Consider the following 18,909-nt stretch of genomic DNA (forward strand, 5'->3'; position numbering starts at 1 on the left):
TGCCTGCAGATTTCATTTCTTTTGATGTTAACTCAGCTGCCTTCAGTGGTCTCCTATTGCAGCTTAATGTTTTAATCATAGCTTCTCATTAGCTCATCCTTCTGCAATACGTCTTCCAGATTATCTTCCCTTTCCTCTGTTTTTATTTCCTTTTGGCTGTTGAGCTGTATCTGTCATATCTCTTCGTCTCTGTAGTTCCTTTATGCTTTCCTTATAAGCTAGACCTTCTGACTCTTTTAAAACTTGTCTATCTTGCCTATATAAATCTGTGTGTATATATATATGAAGCAGATAAAGAGCCTGGAAATGTGCAGGATGCAACATTCTACGTGAAATCCTACCAGCTGTTTTTTATATGCTCTTCTTTGTCAGCTAGAGTTTCCTTTTTAGTCACACTGTTCTCATATTGTTCACGTTAAAGTGGCTGGAGTAGGTGAAAGATAGTGGGAGGGGAAAATCGTAATTTGATGTTTCTTCCATATCCAGTTTCTCTACAGTAGACAAGGTCAGTGCAAGTGTGGCCCTTTTTAGGAACTCCCTCTGCATTTAGTATGCTGGGAGTCAAATAACCTGAATCCTTTTGGTGTTTTATAGCAGCAAACATCCATCACCGCTTGTTTCTGGACTAGCTTACTGAGACAGTCTTTGAGAATTGCTATTTTATTTGGCTGTCTTTCTCTCTTTGTGCATTCTCTTCAGTTTTCCTGAGCACTCAAGTGGATCTGCCCGGTTTTTTACCAACAGCCTTTATTATAGCTGTCCTCTTCCTGGGCTGGCCTAGGTTCCCTCTAGAGAGTTGCCTTTTACCTACTTGGTGGTGGTATTGGACAAGAGGATAAAGCATTCTCCCTGCTGTGCTGTGGGTTACGTTACTGGATTACTTTTGCACCACTTGAACTTTGAGGAGCAGGAACTGTAAGGTGTGGGGTTAGACCTCATCGTGGCACCCCTAGGTTTCTCTCTGTATTTACTATGTCCTTTTTTCATGGAAAGTCTGCCAGAAGTCTGAAGTGTGATGAAATGCTGTCATGAAAATGTGGTGTGTATCCCAGTAGTGTTTTGTTTTGCTGGTGAGGAAAGTTGAAAAGATGTCGACTTTGCAGGGTTAAACTGTTGTTTCACAGGGTAATAAGTAGGTACACCAGTTCTCTGGCCTAGAATGGTCTTCCAATGCCAGAACCCGAGCCTGTAATAAGGGTTGTCTTCTCAATACCTCCAGTGGTGGGTAACTCTTCTTCATAGAGGAGAGATGTTCTCGTGCTTACCAGAGTAGGCACCTATGTGATCAAACGTAAACAACTTTTTTTCTGCTTTGTTATAGTAACTGATTTTTGCATGTGCCTATATTTTCAAATGGTAAGAGATATAAGATAATTATGGCATATCATGATGCAATTTGTTTCCAAACATATATACATGTTTCCAGGCATATGTACACACTGTTTGCGCTCAGGTTCAAACTGATTCCATGTAGATAATGTGAGAGAGAGTAAACTTAAGTAACTGAACTGGTGGAGGTAAAGATTGAGGACCGTATGTCGACTTTATTTCCACTAATGTAAATTGGGACCAGAATAATTGTTTTTAAAAATTGCTGGAGAATTTTGCAGCTGTATATGGGGAGCAAAGTCCAGCTGTGCAATGGGACCAAGAAGGATAATTTCTTGTATTTTTAAATTGTGTATTTCAGAACGTTTTAAGTCCTCAGGAATTTTATTTCCATCAGTGACTGAGGATTAAAAGAAGCTATGACTTTCATGTGAATTACTCTCCCATGATTTTTCCACTACTTAACCGATGGGCACGTAGATAATCCATGGCGGTGAATGAGTTGACCTCGTCCATGTGACAGTTCTGACCTGTAGTTTGTGCTATGGAAAGGTTTAATATCCCTTATTGTGAAGGATCCTGTTCACAGTAATTGTTGCTTCAGTAAAAATGTTCAGAAAGCAACAGTCATCCCTTGCAGAAAGACCAGAAATGATGCTTGTCCTGGAAATATGTTTGAATACGTAGTAGCGTTGCAGCTTGCCAGTACAGTCACAGCTTCGTAATGCAACCTAGTGAAAACACTTGTGCCGCCATGCCAGCCCTGAGATGCTGCAGAGTAGCGCCAGGAGTGTCCTTTCCCATAAAATGTGAGAGGGCAGCTCCCTGTACACCGTGTTCCTCCTTAGTTTTCCCATCTCAATTTCATGGCCTCCAGAAATTTTGCACCGAAATGAGTGCATGACTCCAGTCACGGGTGTTCAGGGTGTGAATTCCCACACGTACAGGCGGGGTTGTACAACCACCGTGTGTTACGGAGATGAGGCTCCCCAGAACTCCCCATTTTAGAAAAGAGAACGCAAAAAAGATGCAGCGAAATGTCTCTGACGTGCAGATATCTAAGCCTGGAAAGTCTTTCTCTGTTGCCCTCCCTGCTTCCCTCTTGCTTACTCACTGGCCACAGTACTTCAAAGCCTCATGTGTTTTTTTCCTAGATGTCCAATAAACTCTCTCTCAAAGCCTTCCGTGGCACTTTGTGCTAAGCAGGTGCGCTAACAAAATCATGGTGTAGGGGCAAAAGGGGTTGCTCTGTGGATCAGAGCAGTGACCCACCTTTCCCTGTGCCCTGCTTAAGCAGAGGTCAGTAGCAAGTTCTGTGGAGGAATGTTGCAGTGACAACACCATAACAGAAATTTTGGAGGCACGTGGAAAGCAGCCGGGGGCAGATGGTGTATTAACATCAGGCAGTTGACTCCATGGTTGACTTCTGGCTTGAAGTAGTAGGTCAGGTGGGCCACGTCACACCTTTACTACCTCTCCTTAGAGCCTTGCCGCAGAAGGGTGGGTGGAAGGATCTCCTGCTTCAAATTGGTAAAGCTTTACTCCTGTTTTGGAGTGGAACAATTCCACTTCCAAAGTCTGAACCAGAGTCTGCCTCTCATATATATTTTGTACTGCCAAGCTGGGATATCTATGGATAAAATTCTCTGTTATTAATATAAATGACTAATCCTTTCTTGAATTTTATTAAGCTCCTTGTCTTGTAGTTTTACCTGATAGTATCTTCCCACAAGCTGTTTCTATGCTCTATTTCCCCATATTATCAGTGACCTCAGCGAAGAAATACTTTTTGAGCATGTGGTTTAGCTAGTTTTTTGATGAATTAAAATTTGTTAATTTGAGATATTTTGCAGTGCTTAGACAATAATGCAACCATATAATGACATTTTCAACAATAACATTGACCTCCGCAAGCTGCCTTTTTACAACACTTGAGTGCATCAGTATTGCTATCTCTAAGATTTTAATTTAATTAGAACAGTGGTTGTAATCATTTTAGGAGAAGCGTGAAGTTCCCCACTGTCTGCTTTCCCCTTCCCTTTCGTGATGAGGGTTTTTTTTTAATGTGCTTGACTAAGGATTGAGATGAGAGGGTAGCCATCTCCTGCTCCTGTGCCGGGAGGTTCGTCAGAGGGAGGAGGAAGGGAGGAACTGAACTTCACAAAATCACTAAGGTCACAGAGACAATCTCTGCTCTCTCTGCGCAGGAAATGAGATGTTAATCTTTCCCCAGTGCTGCTTTGCATAAGGTCCATTCCAGAGAGCTGTGTTTGTTTTAATTTCTCTAATTACTGATAGTGTGCTGATTATGCTGCTATAGATTTGACGTGAATTGCTGTATTAATGGGATAAAAAATTAGGAGAAGACTGCCATGGAAATTAAGAAGATGACAGCAACCGGGGGAAGGGAGGGGAGTGGAGAGTTTAATTCACACCCTGGTACTGCAGAGCTCTACTTTGCATTTTCTGGAGCCTGATCTTTTGTCCCTGGCAGAAGTTGGAGTATGCAAGATGTAACATCGATGAAAATCCCAAAATGTTTTAATTTTGTGCCCAGTGTCTTAGTGGCTCTGATTTCCCCCCTCCTCCCTATGTTGGTCCCTGAAACTCATCTCATAGTGGTCTCTTGGACTTCCATATCCAGTTATAGCATTGCATACAAAGCCCCGGTGAACACTGCGTTTGTCTTCCTTCCCTTTCCTCTTCCCCTCACTTGCTTTCCTAGTGATTAACGTACTTGAATCTTCTGCTGTCATCCCCTGGGCTACTCTACAGCTGGTTTGCTGGCATTGGCCTGCCGAGTGCCCAGATGTGCAGGGTCTTCAGAATCTTTCCTGCAGGCACCTCATTTCTCCCCCAAAAACCCTTTTCTCTGAGGCTGTTTTTCCCCTGTATTGTACCCCTAGGCGGATCCACAGTAGCAAAGCCAGACCCCCTCCCAGGCTCCTCCCAGCTCCTGGTCCCTTGACTTGTCTTTTGACTTTCCCTGCCTTGGTGTGCTTGCTGAAAGAGCTGGCAGCCCTGGTCCCGCATCCTTGCAGAGCTGGACATCCTTTGTGATTTGGGGTATACAGTGTTGTATCTAGAACACCATCTTTCCTAGTCCTGAGAGCTACCATCATATGTTTCACACCTGGATTTGCATAAGGTGAGGGCATGTTACTCAAGAGTTTTTAAGCCTAGAGCTTCCCCAGAAGCCTAAGAGGGCACCAGAACATCTGCACACCTGCTAGCACTGCCTTCTCTGAACACGCATCCCACAGATGAGGAGTTGGAGCAGGGTGATGGGATGATACACAGGGAGTTGGAAGCTTCCCTTGAAGCAGCATCCCACTACCTCCTGCGAGTAACAAAGGACGGCCTGTGAGAACAGGACAAATAACTCTCCCTTTTTACTTCTCACTGTTGGCTTCCCGATAGTTACTGCAGAACAAACCACTGTTATCTCCACCTTGCGGTAACGCCTGCTTCTCTAGGGAGCTGGGATGGGGAGCCTGGGCCATTTGGAGAAGCGAAGATGAGCTAGAAATGTGGCAAGACAGGCGCAGAGTGGCACACGTACACCAGCAGCCTGGAGGGGCAAGCACACCTCAGCTTTCACTCTTGGTTAACTTCGCCCTGTGTAGTATCATTACATGCAGTATAGGGGTAGGTTTTTACACAGTGCCTTTTGTGTCCTACGCAGGGTATGTGCAGACCACGTTGGCCGTTCTGGTTTCCTGAAAACTGCTCCATAGCTAATGTGTTTCTTTGCTTTATCAATTAAATCGTCACTTGAATATCCTATCCAGCTACTGAAGTAGCCATGTAATTGGGACAGCAATTGGGCTTGATTAGCGTGCTTTCTTACGTATTTTATTTTCATTTCTGAAAAAACATGTATGTCTTGTGCCTGCCACCTGAATGGAGTTAGTACAGGGACAAAAAGACCATCAGACTTTGAGCTGGAGAATGTTCATGATGAAGGCTGCTGCTTTGGACTTTAGAAGGGTGTAACTTTAGCAAAAGCATGCAGCTGTTTTTGCTTGCAGTCTCACTCATCTTCAACTGTTAGACTTTTTTAAAAACTTAATTTTGCAATTTTGACATTTAAAAATTATTATTTTAGCAATAGGAATTACTTGTGTTCCTGACAGAGTTTTCTAGCTACTCAGGTAGATTTTTGTCTGTAAAGGATCCACTCCGATTCTTCGAACTGAAAGCGGTGTGTGCTTTGATGGCTTTGGGAGATGTACATTCCTACTAGATAGTCATGATTGATACAGCTTTTGAGTTACCTTCCTTTTTTTAGACAGGATGGTTTGATCTAAGGTTTTCTCAACACCTGGATATTTAGTGTTTTGTACTTTTCTAGTGCAAAGAGAACAGAACTGTAGCTTGTCTTGGTTCTTAACCATGCATTTCAATCTGTCTCTGCTGAATTGGGCGGGTGAAGGCATGCCCCAGCCTGAGCAGACCTGTCTGTCTGGCTGTCTAGGTGGCACTGTTGGAGCACCAGCTGCTACTGGAGTAAACCCCAAGGAGGGTCTCTGTACAGGCTGACTTAGTGCATCTCCTCAATTATTGCAGTCAAGGTGAAATTTCATGGTGAAACTTTCCTGACTCACTGCGAGCTGAAGAAGCCTTTCAAAAACAATGACAGCAAGCAATACGCCAATTGTTTTATCCATCTCATTGTGGCTAGTGGCAAAATACTAGGGAGCTGCTGTTTTGAAGTTGCTTGTATATGGCAGTTGTTTGGGGCTGAGCATTTGGTCAATTGTGGGTTTAAATGTTTATATAGGGTCCCCTGGCAGGCAGCAAATCTGGAGTGTGGTAATGCCAAGCTCTTTCCTAGCACTCATTACCGATAATCTCAAAGGATCACACCAAATATGTGTGATCAGTAGACTAAGTTGCAGCAAGGCTGTTGGCTCAAATACACAAAAGGTTCATGCTGGTTCTGCCAGCAGCACTACCTATCCTTCCTCTCAAGCTGTTGCTTGAACAACCCTACCATTGAACCATCTGTTCTTGGGATTAATGCAAAGGGAAATATTAAACTGACTGGTTGGGAAACTTTCAGAAAAAATCCTGGTTGCGGAGTATCTGGTTGCATAACCTTAGAAGCACGAGATACCAACGGTGTTTTTGTTTGATGTATCCCATAGAGAGAAGCCCTAGGCAGTTCTGGAGTTGCGCAGATTAAAGCAAATCTGTTCTCAGTGGTGTGAGCACAACAGGTACCTCCTGGAAGTGTGAGTCTAAAAAGCCTCAGGAAGCCTGGAGGAACAGGTGTGACCTTCTGCATTCACACGTCTGTGTAGGACAGGAGTTACATGTGGCTGAAGCACAGAGCTACGGGCAGTTGCAGGACTGGACTGATGTTTGCAGTTCTGCTGCTAGCCACCTTACTGATTCAGAAGCTCAATTTTCCACAAGCTCAGTGCCTTGACCTCCTTGTGACATTACCATTCCACACCTTTTGGAAATGTGGCCGGGACAGTTACTAGGGCTGCTCTTTCAGGATGCACTTGTTAAATGCATTGCCCCTGAGAGGCACATGCTGTCCTTTTCCAAGACAGCTTAACTCTGAAACTACTTATTATTTGAGCTTTGCTCTTTCTGTAGCTTAGGTTGTCTGTGTGTCTAATAAAAAGACTTACCTAATGTCTGTAAATTGCTTTGATATTTGGGTTAAAGGTGCTGGAAAAAAATGCAGGATTAGTAAGAGATGGCATTTCAAAGGCACTAGTAGGAGTTGGATAGCGGACTATCCTTTGTGCCTTGTAAAATGTGTTTGGCAAATATCACCAATTCACACATTACTGTGGACATTCATGGTGCGTGGAAAAAGTAACTGTGCATTTCCAGAACTTCTTTTTGGTTTTTACAGCGCTGTTCTTATGAATACTAGGAAACAATGAATCAAATGCATTTATTTATAACAATAAATCAGGCTACCGTATGCCTTTAAGAGGCTGATCAGTGCGGAGAGAAAGGCAGGAGGTACTGGAAGTGTAATGGCGTGGTTTGATACAGCACCTCCTGCGTGTTGAGGGAAGTAGACGGGGTTCCGGATTTAATTTTGTCTTCTGCTTGGACTTTCCTCCTGCTGTTGGCCGGTGAGGAGGCCCTTTGAAGCCACTTAGCCCTTGTCTTTGCAGCAGTGATTCGGTATTTCTGTGAGCGTGAAATGTGGCCTGAGGTTGGTCTGTATCCTGTGTTCTTCGGGAGGGAGGAAAAGGGTTTCAGGTCTCCCCCTCTATCCTCTGGTGCCTGTTTGCAGAGGCAGGCATCTGGGTGGCTATGTTTCAGAAGTCTTCCTCTTTTTACAAATACCTCATTCAATGAACACGACGAGCAGCTGCCGTGCGGTTCGATTATCTGAGCGGTGGATCGCGGCAGGAAATGCTAGGAAGCGGCTGGTCTCGTTGCGAGTGGCGGGTACGTGCACCAGTGGTGAGGAGGTGCAAATGGGCAGCGCGGCTGCGGAACGGGCACAGAGCGCTGCACTGCGTGGGAACGCGAAGCGTGGAGTCAGCCACTTCGGGTCGGGGAAGGAGGTGCAAAAGTTGAAAGCAGAGTAATGGTTTGTAGCTCCGCGGGTGCGTCTCACCACCCCTTAGTGAACATCCCTGTTTGTTAACTAAGCAAAACTAAATTCGTATGAGCTAATGGATTGCTGTTGCCTGGACAGAGATGAGTAGAAAGAAACTGAGTAAGGTGTTAAAGGGCTTTGTGGGAGACAGAAATTGTTCAGTCTTTTATTTCAGGTTAAAAAGTACTGTGCTGAAAGCCACAGCGGCTGTACTCGCAGAAATAACAATGTAGTGGTGGTGGAGTGAACCAGGGCTGTCTTCCCACTCTGTCTAAACCCAGAATAGTTAGTGTTGAGATGGATCACTTATTCTTCACCTGCTGTCGGTCTTCTCTGCCGTGACTGTCGGCAGGGGTGGCTACAATATAGTGGTGGGACTCCGGACATTGAGGAGAAACTTCTGGCTCTGTGTGAGCTCCTGAGCAGCAAGCTGATAGCAGCACCTTGCGCCAGAAAGAGCTGGGCTTGCTTTGAAGCGGTGGCTGAGAGATGTAAGACCTCCTGGTGCTCCATGCGCCATTTATTTTCCCTCATGTGATACCAACCTCTCCTACCTTTCGCTGGCGGTGACGGTGCTAGTGTTACATTCTGCAGGTGCCTCTGTCAGCCTCAGCCTAGTTCCCTGCTGCACGGCCGTGATAATGTTGTGGTTCGTGATGGAAGTAATTACCTTGTCTCGCTCCAGCACCAAGTTTGTCTTTTGCATTTGCCAGAGGCCAGGGTCAGGGTGGGGAACTGCTCGTGTGCTCTCCTGCAAATACTCAGAAACAAAGGTAGCTCCTTTTGCTTCTGGATGTATGTGGATGTAAAGCCACGCTGTTGGCACTGCCATCATTAAATGTCAGCAGCATGGTTTTGGGGAATAACACACATTGCTTTCCAGGAAGCATATGATAATGATTTTTTTTTTTTTAATGCTCCTGTAAAACTGTGGCTGTGTTTATTTACAAAGAGTCTAATTTGTGCTGTGATTGGAGTACAGGCTTAGAATATGGAAGAATTTTCCCATCAGATCAGATTAAATTTCAGTCTTAAATTTCTTGGCAGACGTTTTCAGAAATAAAAATGTAACAGGGACAATTATGAAACTAATGCAACATTCACAAATTGCCCTTTAACTCTGTTTGACTGTTCTTGCGTAGCTGCTTTCTGTATGCTGACTTACTTATTTGGCTGCAAGTTAAACAACTTCAAAGAAAGTGCTAGTAACTAGGTTAGGCAAGGAAAAAAGTTCTGCATTACTTGGTGGTAAATAGAGTAGTTTTTAGTGATAGAGTATGATTTTCTGCAGCAAAGACAAAACTAATTGCTTAATATCTTTAAAATGCTGTGAAGTAGTAAAGTGTTAAATACCTAATAAATGTGCTCAGACCATGATTGATTTGTTAGCATAAGGTTTAAGTGGTTTTGGCACTTTCTGCGATGGTACTCATGCACCTATCACGGAGTTGCAGTCAGTTTTTCACCAACATAAAACCTTCAGAGCCTCCCCACTTGTGTGTCACTTCCCTTTCCTCCCTCAGCAAACTTTTGAGAAGACCCATTGAAACCTCACGGACCTTTTGACAAATAAACCCGTCGCCCTAAAAGCTGTTCAACCTCTGACCACAGCATCAGGCAGCACATTGCCTGTGGGACACTTGCCCGCGAACGGACAGGCGGCGAGCTCCGCGGCACCCTCGACAGCCGGGCGCATCGCTAGCGCTGTTCGCCCCCGCCACGCGCGCACACTTCCTTCCTTCCACCCACTTCCCCCTCCCTTGCCTGGGTTTCACACCTCTGTTCCAAAGTTCACGTTGTCCTCTCTCTTTCTCTCTCCTCCTCCCCCCCACCCCGCTTTCTTTTTAACAGCAGGAAAGAATTTCGTACACACCTCCAGTGAGCCCGGTACCAAATTACACTTCTTCGTCACCACTACATGTCCCAGTGCCTCGAGCGATCAGGATGGAGGAAGACACCATTAGACTGCCGGCACACCTGCGTGAGTGTCCGCGCCGAGGCTTCTTACCTTCTTGGATTGAGGGTGGGGTGGGGTGAGGAAGTGTCTCTGTTTTTATGGAAGAGAACAAGAAAGCCCACTGGCTTGGGTTTTTTTGTTTGTTTGTTTGTTGGTTTTTTGTTTTTGTTTTTTTTTTTTTTAAAGCTCTAGCTTGTTTGATTTTTCTAAATACTCTTTTTAATAAAAAGAAATGACTCTTAAAGACAGTACGTTATCCCCTCCGCGCCACCCCCATCCGCTCCACTCCCTGTCAAGGATTTGGCTTATTTCTCATGACAGGCACAAATGCGGAGGTTTTATTTTGACCAGAAGTGCTATGTTTCTTTCCACAATGTAGGAATTGCTCGGCGATGTGCTGCAACGCAAGGTCAGAGTTTCACAAACTGTGGCAAGTGGAGTGCCTTTGTGCAGAGAGGGTATTTTTCAGGTCCTTATGGGTCTCAGCGTTAAATGCTCCTGGTGCCCAGGCTCTCTGATACAGAGCGCGTGTGCTGACAGAGGCAGCGGGAAAGGAGGAAGAATGAGCTTAGCTGTGCACAAAAGGATGCTGCAACAGAGGAAGGGCATAACACTGACATTGGAACAAAAAACTGGAGCTGAGGGCAAGGCGAGAGCCAGGCGCTTCCTTGCTGAGATGATTTAATGTTTGAGGAATAGGAAAGGCCAAGGGCTGTTGGCCAGCGAGAGTGAATTAGTGAGATAGGATGGGGACAAGGAAGAGTGGAATTTTCCTTTTTGAAGGGGAAGCGGTTCTGATGTAAATTGAGAGGTTTTAAGTAAACTTTTGTCAGGTGTTAGATTCCTGGGGTACTTGAGGGACAACAGGGCCAGAAGCAAACATAACTTTGTGTGTTGCCATCTGACAAACGGGTTTGGGATTTCAGAGTCGGGGGGTGGGGGAAAGTCCATGTTTATGACAAGATGTTCTTGTTCCTGTCCTCAGCTGTCTTCCAGGCACACTCCTTTTCTGGATGCAAACTGTGCTCCCAGCGCTTCTGTAATCCAGTGCTTGCTCCCTTGCTGTCCACTGAATTGCTCTGCCCCAAGGTTACTCACGGCCCATGCTGTGTTCTGCACGGTCCTGGTTTTGACTTCTAATGCCTCTTACTCTCTTCTGTCTGTGCTGCAGTGTTGCCCAAGTTGTACCTTTTCTTCGCTTTCTGATAGTAATGGGAGCTGGCACTGCAACATTTCTGGCCGTGTCTGGTCATTGCCTGAGTATCCCCGAGTTCCCGGACCCTGCTTGCCTGTACCTGTGGCTGCTGGCCTGTTTCCCCATCCTTGAGAGGACTTGCCACCACACTTAGAGGGCGTTTCTGTGCTTTACCCAAAACTTAGACACAAAGAAACCAACACAGAAGCAGTTCTTATCCAGCAGTTCTTTTCCTCACCGTGGCTTTTAATCTCAGGGACTTTTTCTTCCCGCTCCCCCTGCCCCATTGCGTTAGTTGGTACTGTTTATTTGGCTGTGGGAGCCACTGTCTGTCCTCTCCCCAGTAGGATCACAGTTGGCTTTCCAATTACTTACTGCCTTCCTCACTGGGTCTGACAGATGCACAAGGCAGGAAGGCAGAGACCCTCATGCTGAGAAGGGTGGGGCACTGTGTTTGCTACCCACTTCCTTCCCATCAGCTAGCTCGTGTGAAGCTTATAAGGCTTCCTCTCAGTGAAGACTTTTTAGCCAATGTTTTTAGGTGTGATCCAACCTTTCACCTTGATTTTTGTTTTGATTTTTTTTTTTCTTTTGGTGCCTTTTTAAACTTGCAAGGAGGCTTCTTTCCCATTAGTGTTTCCACAGCAGTCTGACTTGTATTGTAAAAACAGACTATTAATCATTAAATATCTGTGGAATAGTCTTTCACAAAGTCAGTGTTTCAGATCATAAACAGCATGGAGCACACCTACATAGCCTTACTGGTTGTAGTCCATGGCAATACAGAATTTTGTAGCTCAGTATACAGTCAGTATTGACCGAAACACTGTCCCCAGTCAACTGACCAAAACCCTGTTAGAACCACTTTTTCAAGTGTATAAGTTCATAGCTAGGCCAGAAGGGACCATTTTGAATTCCGAAAACAATCTCTGGTATAACTTGAGTTACAGAACTTCACTCAGGAACTCCTGTGTTTAGGTCCAGTAACGATTTGAGGTACGGCATGTTATGCAGAAAGATTTCTGCTCTTCATGTAAAAGCTTCAGTGATGGGAAGGATATTAGGTCTCTAGATGTTCTTTCAGTGCTTGATTATCCTCCTTATTTGCCTTTTTTTTTAAGTGACCTATTTATAGTTTGAATTAGTCAAGCTTCAGTTTCCAACTATTAGATCTCATTATCTCCCTTCCTGCAAAATATTGTCAAAAGACTACTCCTGATATAGGTGCTTTTAGATAAAGTAACTTCTTAACCTTTCCTGGATAAAGTGGGTAGGAAGAGAGGTTTTTAAGGCTGTCAGTCTTCCTGTAAAGCTTCTAGATTTCAAATTCTGTTTGTATCATCTCTGAGAACTGTTTCTCACATCAGACATCCTTCTTAAAGTGAGGACAACAGAACTGACGATCGTATTCCAGTAGTAGTCTTCCTAATACCAGGTACAGAAATAACTAAACACCTTTTGGTCATGAGGTTTAGGAGTTATTAACATGGGATTTTGCAATTCCTGCATGGACCCCTCTCATTTTAATTTTTTTTTTTTTTTTTTTTGAGATGTACCTGAGCGACTGCTTTAGTCCTAAATCCAAACTGCCTTAGAAGTCAGGCAAAGTAGCTAGTTTCTAGTTCAGGCTGTGGTTCTGTGTGTGAAGGCTGGGTTTAGATCTGCAAAGTCTGAGGGTTTTCTAGGTCAGAGATTTTGTTTGGTTCCAGCTTTATTGTTGTTTTTGTTGATTAGGTGAAGCATAATAACTTCTTTCAAACCCCACTCACTCCAGTGCTACAGGGAGATATGGTAAGTTCCTGCAGTCGCACATAGAGCTGATAGCTTCTCAGGCCTCCACTCATTCTCTATTTCCGTGACATTCTGGTTGCATTTACTGAAATAAAGGCAGAGTTCAGTCCTAAACCATATATCTTCATTTCTGCCAGCTTGCAAGTTCAAGAGCTGTGCTACAGGTGCAGCTGAAAACAGCAGTTGGCCCGAGCGAAGGAAGAAATAGAGGCAAACATTTCAGATGGAACATGAAGTGCACTCTGTGGATTCAGACAGCGTTTTATGCCTTCCTATTGGAAATTTCACCATTTCTAATGTTTAAGAGCACTCGGAAGGTGCTAATAGCCAATAGTATCAGAACAATTAGTAGAGCAATTCCCTTTGGTGCAGTAAATTATTTCTCACTGTTTGGTGAGCAAATGGGTCTAAGCTATACTGAGGTGATTTGATCCAGAGACTGGAAAAGGGAGAAGTGCAGATTCTTCTTTGCTACAAGCATGCAGAGGTCAGCAGAGATAGAAATATGTGGAGAAACCTCTTTTCCTGGAGGTGAGGTGAAGACGCTTTCCCCTTCTCACACAGCCTTTCTTGCTTTAATTAGCCTACCCTGTTCCTATAGTATAGAAGTACAATGTATTCAGTCTTAAGTTTAAAGCTCTGGTAGAGTGAGCTACAAGAGCTTGAATAATTTTCTGGTAATACACACCTTTCTCTGATGCTATACTTCTTTAAAAGGGACTTTTGACCCATACTTTTAAACATACTTGTTTGCCTAACATCCACTTCTTACATAGTAACTGAGCATTGGGCGCATTGTAAACAAACTATCCCAGGGAGCTGGAGAAACTGCTTTCCTCTATTTTAGGTATGTAGTCAGAAAGTACAGTGATCTCCAGTTCAGTCTTTGTCCCTGCTGTGTATGCCGTGGCAGCTTGGCAGCATATCTGATCTCCACTAGACTGCATTAATGCCAGATAGAAAGCGCGTTTAGAAAATGGAGATCTTTACTGAGGATTCGAGAGAAGCAAGTTCAGTTCTCACACAAGGCTTTGCCTTCTGTGACCTTGGACATCTTATTTTAGTTTCCCCACTCTAAAAGGAAATAAACATGAGTGCAAAGACTCTTAAAAGTTGTGAAAATTAGTACAGTGACTGCCCAGATATTGTGATAATGAAGAATGCTGAGATAGGTGGAAGTTCTGAAACTATTTGTGTATACCCTTTATCTCTGAGGAAACGTACTCTGTATTACCACAAAGAGAAAGTTCTCTTTTTTTAGTTTTGTCTTATCTGGTACGATGTCATTAGTTACTCATTTTGTGCTATGACCAATTTCTTGTGGTGAAAAGTTCCTGGAACTGGATAGGGGACACAGCATTTAAGAGATGGATATGAGAACCCTTCCGTGTGTCTATTAATATGCTCTGAATCAGAGAGAAAATAGCTTTTTCCTTTTTTGTAATATGCAAGATGAAAATAAGGTGGTTTGCCTTCTACAACAGCAGCTATAAATATGTGCTAAAGGCTTCATGGTTTTCTTTGTCTCCTTCAATATAAAACTTCTTCAACAAGAGACACAGAAGTATCAGTGCTGAAAAAGGACTTGTTGCATGCTCTGATCCTGTGCAGCAGCATTCCCCCTTGCACGTCTCTGTCTCTTTGTACAGTCTGATTTTTATCTCTGAAGGGCATCTTCCCTTGGGAATGCATTTGTGTTTGTTTAGGGAGATGGACCATATGGGCAAAGATTTCACAGTGTTTTCTATTGATACAAGCATGAACAAGAGTTCATTTCTTTCTCCAAACTAATTACTCTTCTTTCTTTAGTGTTGGCATCCTTCGTACGCCTGCAGCCCATTGTCATAGCAAGGCACGCTGCGCATACTTTTCTGTACTCTTCTATACATATGAAGCAATTATTCTTGGCAGCAACTAATTTTTCTTGCTGTTGCTTTTTTTTTTTTTTTTTTTTTTTTTGGAACCCCAAATGGCCTGCACTGATGTTCAGAGTGAAATGACATACTCTAGATGTCGGGGTACACGCATCACCTCATAGGGGAGAACTTTTACATTGGGGCTGCAGTGTTGTTATCTTGACTACAGTCGTTTATTGAGGGGTTGTGGTGGTGGGGAAGGCTAAAGATCTATTTGCCCCATCGTTTGAGTACTTCTTGTTTCAAATGTAGGCTTGAGTTCTTGACTTTGGTTTCCCTGTGTGCGATACATTCCAGGCTACAGCTGACTTTGATGAACTTCAGAGTATGCAGACCTGATCACATACAGCTAGTGAGATCACATTTTGTTATTTCAGTTTCTCTGTGTCCCTTGTAATTACTGTCCATTCCACTGCCCTCATTAGGGAGGACAGAAGGGAAATTTGTTTAGTTTTCTGCAATGATTATATTAAAAGGTTTATGTTTTTAGTGAGTGTTTCATAGGAATCTTTCTACATGCCTGTTTATATTGGTATTTGATACTCTGATTTGGTGAGGACCAGTCCAGTGGCTCTGTATTGGTAAAATGTCTCTGTGACCCTAGCTGTATCACGTTCTGCAGAAAAGCCCTCTGTATAACCCTCAAGTGTGGACAGGAGTAGTAGGGCAGGCCAGGCAGTTGGGCTGGGCTGGTTCTTTAAGCTAAGGCATTTATCAGACCTGAAAGCAGTTTATCACAAGTTTCTTTCTCTTGATCACACATTGTTGCTTATATGCATCATTTGAGTTTCAAGGCAGCAGTTTTCTTTCTTTTCTTTCTCTTTCTTTCTCTTTTTTTTTTTTTTTTTTTTAAAGGAATGCAGGAAACAATTAAGAGAAGGGGGAGGAAACAACAACACTGTCAGGGTTGCCAAGCATCCATTTTTTCTGTATAGTGTCTATTAATTATGCTGCTCCTTTTATTAATCCTTTGGCACCTGTTAATTATTCTACAATTCTGGCTAGCAGCTGGAAAGCCACTTCGAAGCATTAAGCATATTGTTATTTAGTTACTAGAATATTCAATGCATTGAACTGAAAGTATGTAGTGAGACAGGAAAAAAAGCTCTTCACCCTAAGCCACATTTAGAGCAGCAAGCAATAAAAATATTTGCTTTGGAAGGATCTTTGTGGAACAAAACAGACTGACGCACATACAGGGAAAAATAAAATAAAAGCTGCATAGACAAAGGGACCGTGAGAGGTGGCCAGAATGTCAAATTAATGACTCTAAGGCTAATCCTGGTCCCACTGAAATGAGTGTTTAAATTTCTGCTGATTTTAGTGTGATCTGGGCTGGCTTCTTTCTCAGATGATTGGCTTCTTCCAGCCCCCTCTTTGCTGTTCTCTGACATTGTGGCCACTTAAGCCTCATTCCTCCTTCTTACTATCCTTTATATACTTGCCTTTTCCTCCTAATCTGCTTTTCACCTTATACTTCAATCTCTCTCTGGGTAGCTAGTTCCTTTCCTAACCAATCCCAACCCACCACCAAAAAAAAAAAGAAAAAGAGAAAAATTAAACCAAGACAGTGGCACTGCTTTCTACCAACTGACTCCTTGCAGTATTTAATCTTCTTGGTGTTGTGTCTTTGTCTTCCCCCATGGGCTTGTCTTGCACATTTATATTGTGAAGTACGCAGGGCAGGGCCCATCTGCTTCCTCTGTTCAGCAGTGCCTCCTGGTCTTTCAATTCATAACTTGTAGTGATCTACTGGCAGGCTAGCTGGGCTGTGGAAATCCCAGCCAGCCATCCTGTCAGCCTTGGTGACCATTACTTCAGTCACCCCTCATGAGGTAACTGGGCCTGGCTCCTTCACGATTGTAAGTTAACCTCCACTTGTTAGGCAACAGGATGAAAATAATGAGCCAGGGAGACAGTGATTATGCCTGCCTCTTACCTAAGGTGGCCTCTTCCACAGGCAGCCTCAGGTGCTCATCTGAGTTTAACTCATCTACTCCAGCCTGCCTCTTGGATGTTTCTTACAGTGAATCTCAGGCCAGCTTCAAAGAGATCATATGGACGGGCAATTTGGGTGGGTGGGACGCCGAGTCTCAGATTCAGTCCTGCACCATGGCTGGGTACAATGTAGATGCTACTATTTTACTTGAAAGAGCTTTATCTGGAATATGTTGGACTGGGAAGAGTGAAAACTCATTACTGATCCAGCTGGGAAACCTGTGGCCTTTGGATCAGGAAAATCCTGCTTTGTGTTTTTCTGGCATGGTCTTTGTTCATCACCTGTGGGAAACCAAGCCCCTTGTCACTGGGTTTGCATCAGGGTGACTCAGGGCTACTTCAGTTGTCACCCTTGGTGTAAACAGCTGGCGTGTTGAACTCTAAATCTGTTAGCTCCTGGTGACTGTGGCAGAGGCATCCAGGTTAAGTGTGGAAAAACTTGTAAGGGGCCAGTGCTGTGAGCTGGCTCCTTCTTCAGAGAGTATTTTAGTGAAGTGCCTTTTTTTTTTTTTTCTTTTTTTTTTTTTTTCTTCTCCAATGTACCTGATTCTTGCCCAGAGTTAACACAGCAGTAGTTTCCTGCTCTGACAGTCCCCGGTGAAAGTGTGTGGAGGGATGAGATCCTTCCTGCTCTGGTGGGAAACTTGCAAAGCAGTCCTGAGGTGGGAGGGTGGGAGACCTGTTCTTCAGGGTACGGAGAGCTGGCAGTATGGGAGTTCCAGTGCCATTTTAGCCAAAAGCCAGTCTTTTACCCTCCTGGAAAACTTCACTTCAGGGTTTTAAATCTTCAAAACACAGACTCACCTCTATTCAGAGGAGAAAGGGAGCCATGTCGCTTTAATCCGGGATTCGAGCCGATCCCTTGTGGAATTCCCCTGGAAAGTGTGGGGAGGAATAAGAAGCAAAAGCAGCAGGACATTTATGGTATTGCTGGGTTTGAAGCATTTTTAGCTTTGTCTTAAAGGGACACTGTCAAGATCAGTGAACCTAAAATTAGCTTGCTTTTCTCTTTCCATCCCAAATGTGTGTGCTTAATTTTTCATTTGTGTTATGTTATAAACACTTCCATGTTCTTTTTTTTAAGAAATAAAATTAATGTAAAGCACCCAGCGTTCATAAATAAACCTACAATTAAAGAAAACACAGAAGAGAAACTGCGTGTAAGCCATGACTAACAGCTCCACAATAACGAACCATTGTGTGGTGAGTGCCTTGCAACAAAACACAAGTGTGGTAGAAAACCCTGCGGAAACAACATAGCATGCATGTGATGTCCACTCCCCTAATAAAAAACAGAGCTTGATCCTCTCGATGTTGGATAACAGCACCACTGTCCAGCATTGAGAGGGGTACATAGTGTGTGGGGAGAAACCTGCTGCAGCTTCAGGGTATCGGGGCTTAATGTAATGGGGTCATGTGTGTATACACACAAAGAGAAAAAATTATTTGATGCCCTTTATGAGAGGCTGGATTTCCCTCTGTTGTACTTGCATGTCTTCTCTCTCCCATGCTGGCACTCCTGGTGCTTAACAAATACAGCCTGACAAAATCTCCATTAAATGGGATTTTACGCCCGTTTTACAACTCCCCATTCTCTGCTGGAGCAGAAGGACTAAATGATTTCTAAGTTAAATTAAGAAAATTTTGGTCAAATGATTTCATCCAGATTTGAAGGCCCAGTCCAACACCTCAGCCAAGAGCCTCTTCTCAAGATAATTTTCCAAAGATACTTGGGACGATGGGGAAGTACTTGTGCATCAGCCATTCCACTGTTGTGGGGGCTTGTGTGCTGTCTGTCTTTTATGGGATGAATATGTTTGAATGTGCTTACTCCTCACGTAAACTGTTTTGTGCAAGACTAGCATGCTGCTATTAATGAAGCAGTGACCCTTGTTCAGGAAGTTGTGAGTTATTTATGTATTTAATAGGCATATGGTTGGTGATGTTGTGAGTTAATAAACAGTCACCACTGATTTGCTTTGTAGAGACAAAGCATTAGGATACTTACACAGCTCCAAATTTTTGCTTATGAGTCTTTATGCATAAAAATCATGCCCCAGGAATAGCCCTAAGCACCCTGCTTTATTTACTGCATATGCCTGTCTGGTTTTGATCTCCATTTACTTTTGTATCCTGCTGAAAA

At 43.7% G+C, this 18,909-nt stretch overlaps 1 protein-coding gene across 1 annotated transcript in view; it reads left to right on the forward strand.

Moving 5' to 3' along the window:
• The window catches only part of ETV6 (ETS variant transcription factor 6), a 140,787-nt gene that overhangs the window by 38,160 nt on the left and 83,718 nt on the right, over window positions 1–18,909 (forward strand). Inside the window, exon 2 of the mRNA XM_086758087.1 lies at window positions 9,761–9,890. Coding sequence (XP_086614213.1) covers window positions 9,761–9,890 — 130 coding nt within the window. The remainder of the gene's footprint in view (window positions 1–9,760; window positions 9,891–18,909) is intronic.

The sequence above is a fragment of the Chlamydotis macqueenii genome, chromosome 1, assembly GCF_036417535.1.
Source record: "Chlamydotis macqueenii isolate bChlMac1 chromosome 1, bChlMac1.mat, whole genome shotgun sequence".
Classification (NCBI taxonomy): Eukaryota; Metazoa; Chordata; class Aves; order Otidiformes; family Otididae; genus Chlamydotis; species Chlamydotis macqueenii.